The sequence below is a fragment of the Monodon monoceros genome, unplaced genomic scaffold, assembly GCF_005190385.1.
Source record: "Monodon monoceros isolate NGI ecotype Baffin Bay Population unplaced genomic scaffold, NGI_Narwhal_1 Super_Scaffold_18, whole genome shotgun sequence".
Lineage (NCBI taxonomy): Eukaryota > Metazoa > Chordata > Mammalia > Artiodactyla > Monodontidae > Monodon > Monodon monoceros.
The window spans coordinates 72865523-72874559 of record NW_021703774.1 but is presented as its reverse complement, the minus strand read 5'-3'; the positions used below and the strand labels follow the sequence as shown (position 1 = coordinate 72874559).

General features: G+C 41.4%; 1 protein-coding gene across 4 annotated transcripts in view; it reads left to right on the top strand.

The window, feature by feature from the left end:
- Positions 1 to 9037, top strand: part of PIP5K1A (phosphatidylinositol-4-phosphate 5-kinase type 1 alpha) — a 42294-nt gene continuing 33257 nt past the window's right edge. For all 4 annotated transcript variants that reach the window (XR_003794396.1, XM_029228173.1, XM_029228171.1 and 1 more), the window contains exon 1: positions 1 to 465. Coding sequence is in view for 3 of the 4 variants with exons in the window: in XM_029228173.1 (XP_029084006.1) it covers positions 384 to 465 (82 nt within the window). In the remaining variant the exon portion in view is untranslated. The remainder of the gene's footprint in view (positions 466 to 9037) is intronic.

Here is a 9037-nt window from a genome sequence, read left to right as displayed (position 1 = left end):
GCTGTGGCTAGGGCGGAGGGGGAGGGGGCACTCGCTCCGCTGGGACTTCTCACTCCCCACCTTGTTCTTTTAGGTGTGGTTTGGTCCGGACGCGGGGTCCCGGCAGCTGGCTTGAGCTTCCTCTGTTGTGAAGGGGGAAAGGAGCTCCCGCGGAAAGCGGTTAAAGTTGCGGAGAGGGTGCGAGACGAGAGTTCTCCCCCATGCCCGCCGAATGGTGCGGCCCTGAGTTGGTCCCGGAGCCGGCGCGAAGTATCTGAGAGAGGGGGCGGGGAGGCGGCTCGCAGAACGCGGGTTCTGTGAAGAGACGTGGGGAAGATTCGACTCCGAGAAGAGGAAGAGGATTGAAAGGGAGCGAGGCCGCTGAGGGGGAGGGGGCTGCCAAGATGGCGTCGGCCTCCTCTGGGTCGTCGGCGGTCGGGTTTTCATCCGCGGATTCCGGGGTCCCTCCCTGCACCTCGTCTTCAGGTAATCAGGGCGGAGCGTGGGCTGGGGGCTGTTGACAGCTGTGCGGTGGGGGGAAGAGCGAGACCCAGGAAGGGCACCTGTAGTTGGGGATGTCCGAGTCGTTGCCGGTAAGGAGGACAGAGGACTAGGCTTTTCTAGCTTTCTGAGCTGGCAGGGGGAGTGTGAGGAAAGGATGGATTTGACTGAGAAAAGGAAAGCTGTCAGGAACATTGGCTGGCTTCGAGGAGACCGGGTTGAGGGCTTTGAAGGAGTAGGGTCAGGAAGGGATGGAGATTGACGGTGGGGGTAGGAAGGCAACAGAAAGGGAACCGAAGGGAGTAGAGAAAAGTAGAGTAAATGGAGGCTTCGTAAGTAGGGAGGAATTACGTAGTGTGAGAGGCAGGTAGAATCCAAGTTAATTGCGGGATTAATTGGATGAAACTGTGGAAGAGAAGCCATGGGACTTAAAAGGTATGGAAGCGTTATGGGACGCTTTCCATTGCTGGGGAGTTAGGGAATTGTGGATTTTGTTGGGGGTGGGAGTTATTGGAGCCGTCTTTTTAGTCACACCTTCCCGTAATGCGTCATTCCTTCTCACTTCGTGCCCCCCGCCCCCAAACACGCGTGCGCTCGCACAGATACACGTACACATTTTATCAAACATTCTCCTTTGGAGACTCCCATCCCTAGACTGCCCAACTTTGGGAAGGAATGGGAGGTTTTGAAGAAAACCTGAGGAATGTGGGAAATCAGGGCTAAAAGACCCTGAAAACAGATGGAGAAGGCGGAACGGTGGCGTCTCGAATTGCAATAAAGGTTGAGGGAGGTGATGCTGGGAATTAGGCCTGAGAAGGATGGGGTGGGTGGGGGTGGTGGCTCTCAGTGCTGTGGCGAATATTGCATAATAGGAAATGGACTGGAGGAATGATTAGGCACGACATTGGCACTTGGAGAAGGGAGCCAGGGAATATAGCTCAAAGTGGTTAGAAACTATTGAAGATTGAGGAGGGCTGAGGAGCCCACAAGAAAAGCAACAGATTGTGTGTAGGAGGGAAAATGTGTGGTGTTGGGGTGTGTGTGTGTGTGTGTGTGTGTGTGTGGGTAGTTTGAGTCAGAAACTGTTCTAGAGCTTCCATCAGAAATGTCTGGGGTTCCACAGTGACTGTTGCCTCTACACTGTGAACAGGAGAGGCTGCCACATGATGGATGCTTTACCTGAGACACTGACATTTCCTTAGGCCTGGGATTGCATCCTTCCCATTTTGAGTTGACTAAATAGAGGGTTCCACCTTTCATATTCCAGTTCAGATGAGCAAATACTTGGTCACAAATATCTTTTTCCAAACTGCAGTTTTATTTATGTACATCTATTTTTAGTTTCTTGAGAGGTGATTTTTACCTTTCCTATAAAGGATTAGCAGGCCAGAACAACTCATGTTGCGTTCTAAATGTGAAGAAGGATAAAGTTAAAATGACAGTGTTTTTAATACAGTGGCTCCTCAATTTAAAGCCTCTTCTCCCGCTCCCCCAGTGCTGAAAGAAGAATGGTTGTGTACAGTCGTTAAACAGACTTAACTATCAAATCAGGTATTAGAAACCAGGTTGATCTTTTTTTTTTTTAAATTTATTTATTTTTTATTTTCGGCTGCCTTGGGTCTTTGTTGCTGCGCTCGGGCTTTCTCTAGTTGCGGCCAGCGGGGGCTACTCTTCGTTGCAGTGCCCGGGCTTCTCACTGCGGTGGCTTCTCTTGTTGCGGAGCACGGCCTCTAGGCGCACGGGCTTCGGTAGCTGTGGCTCCTGGGCTCTAGAGCGCAGGCTCAGTAGTTGTGGCGCACGGGCTTAGTTGCTTCGCGGCATGTGGGATCTTCCTGGACCAGGGCTCGAATCCTTGTCCCCTGCATTGGCAGGCGGATTCTTAATCACTGTGCCACCAGGGAAGTCCTACTATCTATTTAAGATGTCACTATTTGATATTTTTGTATGTTTTTATATTTTCTGCCAGATCCGAGGACTAGCAAGATGTAATTCAGATTGAATAAATGTTTTTTGCTATTGTGTTTTCACCAGAAAATCAAATATCAGATTTTAGCGGACTTTACAGCTCCTTGGCTTTACTGTGTTCATATGTGAAGTCAAGATATATAAAAATGACTAAAAATAAATAGCTTAGATTCCTTTTTTTACTTTTGTTTCTTAACACCGTCCTTTTCTGCTTCTTTGGCAAATACTGAAATGGATTAAGAAATTAAGAAAAATTCTCATAAATGAAAACATGGGATTATCTGTGTGCAGATAAGCATTGTTGACTTTTTGTTGTATCTGCATGTTCACTTAGGTTTTGGCTTACTGAATTTAATTTAATAGAATATTTCGTTTCAAGGATATGTTTTTGAAGAGGATGTTTGATTCTGATGCAAAAAAGGCTACTGAGAATGTGTTTTATTTGTGATTGGAGGGGAGTGGTGCTCTGTCGGAATGGTACCAGGGGAATTAAGACATTGGCAGGAATAAACAATGGTTTATGATTTCCTAAATTGTTAAAGGCTAGCTTTGTAGAAATTCAAGGTAGGACTGTGTGTGTTTGTGTTTTAATCATCCTAAAACCAAGTTACTGTCCTTAGGTGTTTAGCTGAACTCAAATATTGGTGAAACTGAAATCCTAAAGGCAAGATTCTCTGGCAGTGTTGAAAGTGGATACAAAATAAGAATGTCAGGATTCAGGGACAGATTGATGTTTTAGATAAGTCACTCATAACCTTTGGAGGCTCAAAATCTTTTGGCATTCAAATTAGGAAGGACAGGTAATTTAGAACGGTTGTTCCCTGCCGGTATTAAACCCCTGTCTATATTATTTCACCATTAAGTGAGAGCTGGTCTTTTAAGCTGCTGACAAGTGAAATACAGAAGGTAGAGCAAAGCACTCGCTCTGAGAGATATGTGAGAGATGTCTGAGAGATCTTTTCCCATTGGAGTGATTACCATGTTTGGGTTTGTGGGAGGGAGGCAATTATAAATGAATATCAGTTTACAGCAGCCATTATCATGTGCTTGTTCTTAAACTTTGGTTAAGAAAAGGTGATGCAGTTTGCTGTCAGCTGTTGCATGTGTTAAAGGAAATGTATTCCCTCTCTTCCTTTCCCTCCTATCCTCATTATTTGGACAGTGGCACCACTTAAAAAATAAAATCAGCCCTGATAAGGTGCTGTTGACAGTGCGACCATCTGTCACACCAGTGTAGGAGAGCCCCCTGTCTGCAATTTGACTAGTCCATCAAGAGTTTGAAATTCAGCCGCTGAGTCCCCTTTTTACCACCAGGAAGGGAGTGAAGAGTTTCTGTTTTGGAGACTTGATTTGAAGTTAGTGGAGGAGTTAAAAAGTAAAGTTAGAGTGTTGAGGTGTCCTTTGCTCCCCTGAAATAAGAGCTGTGTGATAAAATCATGTGTGACTCCCCTAAGAAAAAGCACTTGAAACCTTAGAAGATCATGAACCTATAGCTCCTTTTGCTTCAGACCAGAACATTTCTGAAATTGTCACACATCACCAAATGATTTTATCATGAGCACAAATGATTTGGAGGTAACTTGTACAGCTCCTTTTCTGACTTTCCCTTAACTAGTGAGGGAGACCCTGGAAGACACAGGAGAGAAGATTTTTGCTTGGAACTTTCGTAGTAGAGCCAGTCTTATCAGTCCTTGATTCTGGTGGCTTTGTTCTTCTCAGCAGAGCTCCACCAGTAAATGTATGCTGTAATCTGATAACTCCAAATGGTAGGGGTTTTTTGTCTGTGTTCTTTGGTACAGTGTAGGCCATTTGCAGACTGATCTCTTTCCTTTCAATTCTTCCATACTAGTGAAAAATAAAGCAACTTAAGCCACTTTATTGGAGTGAGAAACTGAAATTTGGAAAGGTAAAGATAGAACAGAATGCCATGTAGGCAGAATATCACCAGGTTTCGTTTTGATTGGTATTTTATACGTAGGGAGAGATTTTTCTTTTTGCTTTCTCTGCAGAGGGTTTACACCCACCTACCCCCTCCTTTTTTCTTTTGTCCCCTTGGTAGATTCTGCCGGAAAACTGACATTAGAATGTCATTGTTTTTAATTATCCATTTATTTCTGCCATGGCTGCTCAAGCCCACTGTCAAGTATAATTATATAGACTTATTAGGTATCCAGTATCTGATATTAATTGGTAATGTGTACTTATAAGTTAGCTTTGAATATCAAAATACATATTATGTTTTGTTTGTTAATTTCTGTGTGCTGTTCTGGTTTGATATAAAACTGTTCTGATTAATAACTTTGCTTAAATATGTGCTAGCTACTAGCTGTTAAATATTTTATCAGTCTATTTTTCTTTGATAATAAATAATGGAAACTATAGCCTGTGAAGTGAACAACAGCGATAACACCAGGCCAAATTCAGAACTGGGGAGAAGGAAAGTGTGGGGGGGTATTTTGTCCTTTAAACTGGATATTTTCTTTCCTAGAAATTTGGGATATTCTTACTTGACATGAAGAAAGCAAAAAGACCAAAGTTGTCAGTTTCTTCTCTCTCCTTTTTACTGGGTGTATCCTCTTGATCAAGGATACAAGTATGCTTCAGGAAGTATGCTGTTTCTGATAGCTCGGCAGAGAGAATTTCTGTTTCTCTGTGTTCCAAACCCCAGCCCATCATTCAGTCTCAAAGAGAGAGTGTTTGGACTGATGGTGTTTCCTAGAGGAAACCCCTTCCTAGTTCATTTCCCCTGTTGCCCTTCACTTCTCCACCCTTTCCTATCAAAAGAGAACATTGTTTAGTTTGTACATGTGTTGGTTCTGTTTCATTCATATCTCCTATGAGCTTCTGTTGTTTCTTTTACTGTTGTTTTGTTTGAAGTGAACTTTTTTCCCTCAACCCCTCCATCTTTTTAAACTTTGTTACTGATCATTTTTATTTCTCCTCCTGTGAAATTAGTCTGTTTGTTTTTAATGGCTGTATACAATATGTATTAATTTTTAAATATCTGATTCCCAAAAAGTCACCTTATTGTTGGAGTCTGAAGAAGACTGGTAAGAGAGAGAAGGGCAGATTCCTTGTAGGGAGTTCCATGTATCTTATTATTTGCCTTGTGTACTAAACTGAGCAATATGGAGTTAACCAAGAATAAGCACTATCCCAAAGGATCAGTAATGTTGATGGGGAGTGGGCAAAGGGAAGTTACAGGAAGAGAATGGGAAGAGGTTTTTTTTTTTATTTTAAGGATATATAAATAGCTTAGAGTATATTAGCTTTTCTGTGCACAGTGTAGGTAAACATCCCTGGTAAACTCCAAGTTGTCATTGACAAGAACCTGTATAAAAGGGATGGCAGAGAAGTAACTTGGCCGTATCACTTATTTTCTTGCATTAGTGTCTCGGAGGTGATTGAAGTGCATTGTTGAGGTAATTTATGCTCGTTATGATATCATTTAAGTTACTTTCTCGGCTCAAATATGTACATTCTAAGCCAGCAATATCCACTGCTTTTTTTCAAGATAGATAGAACCAGGTTTGGAAATAGAATTGGGAGGTGGTGATCTGCCAGAAATCTCAACTGCTTCTTGGCTGTGGGTTGGCTTATCCAGGAGACTCGGGTCTTTTAAAGAAGGACTCAGATTTTTTCACAAATTTCAATCAAAATTTTACTGCTAAGAGATACATATTTGAGGCCCGAGAACCATGAAATTTGGCTTATAGAACTAGAAGCAAAAATTACCACTAGGGCTTCCCTGGTAGTGCAGTGGTTAAGAATCGCCTGCCAGTGCAGGGGACCCGGGTTCTAGCCCTGGTCCGGGAAGATCCCACATGCCACGGAGCAACTAAGCCCGTGCGCCACAACTACTGAGCCTGCGCTCTAGAGCCCGTGAGCCCCAACTACTGGGCCTGCGTGCCATAACTACTGAAGCCTGTGCACCTAGAGCCCGTGCTCTGCAACAAGCACTGCAGTGCGAAGCCCACGCACCACAATGAACAGTAGCCCACACAGTAGCACCACAACTAGAGAAAGCCCGCATGCAGCAACGAAGACCCAACGCAGCCAAAAATAAATTAAAAAAAAATTATCACTAGAGGGAAGTGTAGAGATATTTTAATTTAACCCTCTCATTTTCCAAATTAGGAAAGTGAGATTCAAAGACATTGTTAATAGTGGCAAAGACTTTGCATAAAATCTGTATGTTGTCAAGATGGGTCTTAATAAATTTGCAGCTCATTCCTTGCTACTTACTTAGTTGGCTCTTAGCTGACCAGGTTGGCTCTCAGCTGACCCCAGGACTGGTAGATCAAACTGCTTTTGAGCTTTTGTTTCTAAGAGCATCCTTGCCTTTCTCATTTTTTCTAGAAGATCCTTAGGAAAAACTGACACCTGCTAGGAAACAAAATTTAGCTCTTCTCTAAGATGTGGCTTGGTTTTCTTAATTGGCTTGGTTTAGTTCTTATTGAGGGCATAGTAATAGTGCCTTTTTAAAATTTCCTTTTAACACTATCTCTTAGAGCTTTGTGCTCAGCAGACTTCTTATTAGGTAGGCTGACACTTCAGACATATTTGTGAGTATTTTCATTTGGATAACATATTATGCCTCCTACATGCAGTGGTATAATTAAAGTTCAGTATTTCAAGTTAAAGAGGACCAGAGAGCTTGTTTGAGATAGTCCAGCAAACAACTGGGCTGATGGCTTTTGTTTTTTTGTGCAAGTTTTTGCTTTTGCTCCTTTTTTTTTTTCTTTTGAAATCTCTGGCTCTCAATATTATCAACCAGGAGACCCTCTAAGAATTAGCATTTTGCTTCCAAAAAGCCTGCTTGTCTCTTTCTGCTTTATATAGGAATTACGGACACATTTTTGTAGTAGTATTGGTAGGTCTCTGGAATTGCTTCTCTATGACCTGTTCGGGCAAAACTCGTCTGAGCAATGCACATCCGGCCAACTTCTAGCCTCCCGAAATTATATGAGTACTTCAAACATTGAAGTCAGTCACAGACTGCCTCTTAGTTTCTCATCTGGTAGATGATGTCATCTCATCTCCGACGGAAATGCTTCTGCTCTGAAAGCACTGGGAGAGGCTCTGGTATTAAGGCCAACTCTGTTTTGTTCCACACACTGAGAGCAGGGCGGGGGAGGGGAACAACAACTCATATTTTGGAGCTATTTACTGTCTGAAAATACCTTTGTTTCAATTATCTCCTCTTTTAAGGCCTTGGGTACCTTTTTCATCACAAACACAATTTAGGGTGGGGCCAAGGACCAAAATGGAGTGCTTCCTTGAGACCAGTACAGAGTTACTCAGAAAAATTTTCTGTGACATGGTATGATGATTCAGCTTTGTATTTTAGCAGGAATTGATTGGGTTGTTTCCACTTAGGCACTTGACTTGGCTAGTTCAGCTGTTGTGAAATTATTTAGTAACATTAAAGATTTCTCAGCTAATTTTCATAATTTTGAGGCTCGATCTTTATTTTTCAAGTATCCAGGAGATCTGCTGAAATTAGGTATACCTGTTTTATAGGAGAAAATTGATATTCTGAAGGATATGAAAGGTAAATTCTTCAGAGAGAACCTCTTATCCTATGTGCTGATACAGGTTTGTTTCAGGTTGTATAGGCATCTCAAAGTAATAATTAATAAAGAATGGGAGGGAGTGTATAGGAGTCATGCTTATTTGTGGCTTGGAATTGTCAGCAGCTTTCTAGACATCTTTTCACATTTTTCCTCTATCTCTGCAGCATCATAATACGTTGTAATGAGCTTGAGTTAATGTGTGGGGAGGGGATTCATGGTGGTATGTGTGGGACTGTTGAGCACTAGTTTACTGGGAAAAATGGTTATAAAACAAAGATAATAAAGCCATTCCTGTGTATCTCTTTCCTTTAATTGTTAAATTATCTAATTATTTGTTACAGAAAATTTATATAGATAAGGAAAAATAGAAACTTAAACTTACAATATCAACTTAATCCCACTATCCAGTATAGTCGTATTTTAACATTCTGGTATATAATCTTTTGGACGTTTTCTATGTGTATAAATACATGTGACTTTATAGGTAAGTGTTTTAGAAAAATATTGCATTATGTAATTTTTTACCTTTTTCCATTCAGCAATTTATTGTGACATCCTATCCGTAAAAATAAAGGATTTTATCCTACACATAAAAATAATGGTTGTATACTAGTCCATTTTATGACTGCACTACAACTTATGTCACCTATATTGTTCATTTAGATTCTTTCCCATTATATCTACCCAATTATAGTTATTATGTACAATGCTACAATAAATATCTTTGTATATATGTCATTGTCCACTTGACTATTTCCTTAGGATAAATTCTCACTTCTGGGACAAATGGTACATATTTGTTTTTAAGGCTTTTTGCTAGATATTACCAAATTGCCCTCACAAGTGGAAGACCGTCAAATAAAATGTATACACAGTCTTTTTTAAAAGGATAGAAGCCTGCATGCAAGGAGCTTTATACCTGAAATTTTTTGGCCAATCTGAAATCACTCCAGTGTGAAATTGTTTGGGTTGCAAGTTTTGTGATCACTCCTGGAATTTTTCTTTTTTTTTTTTTC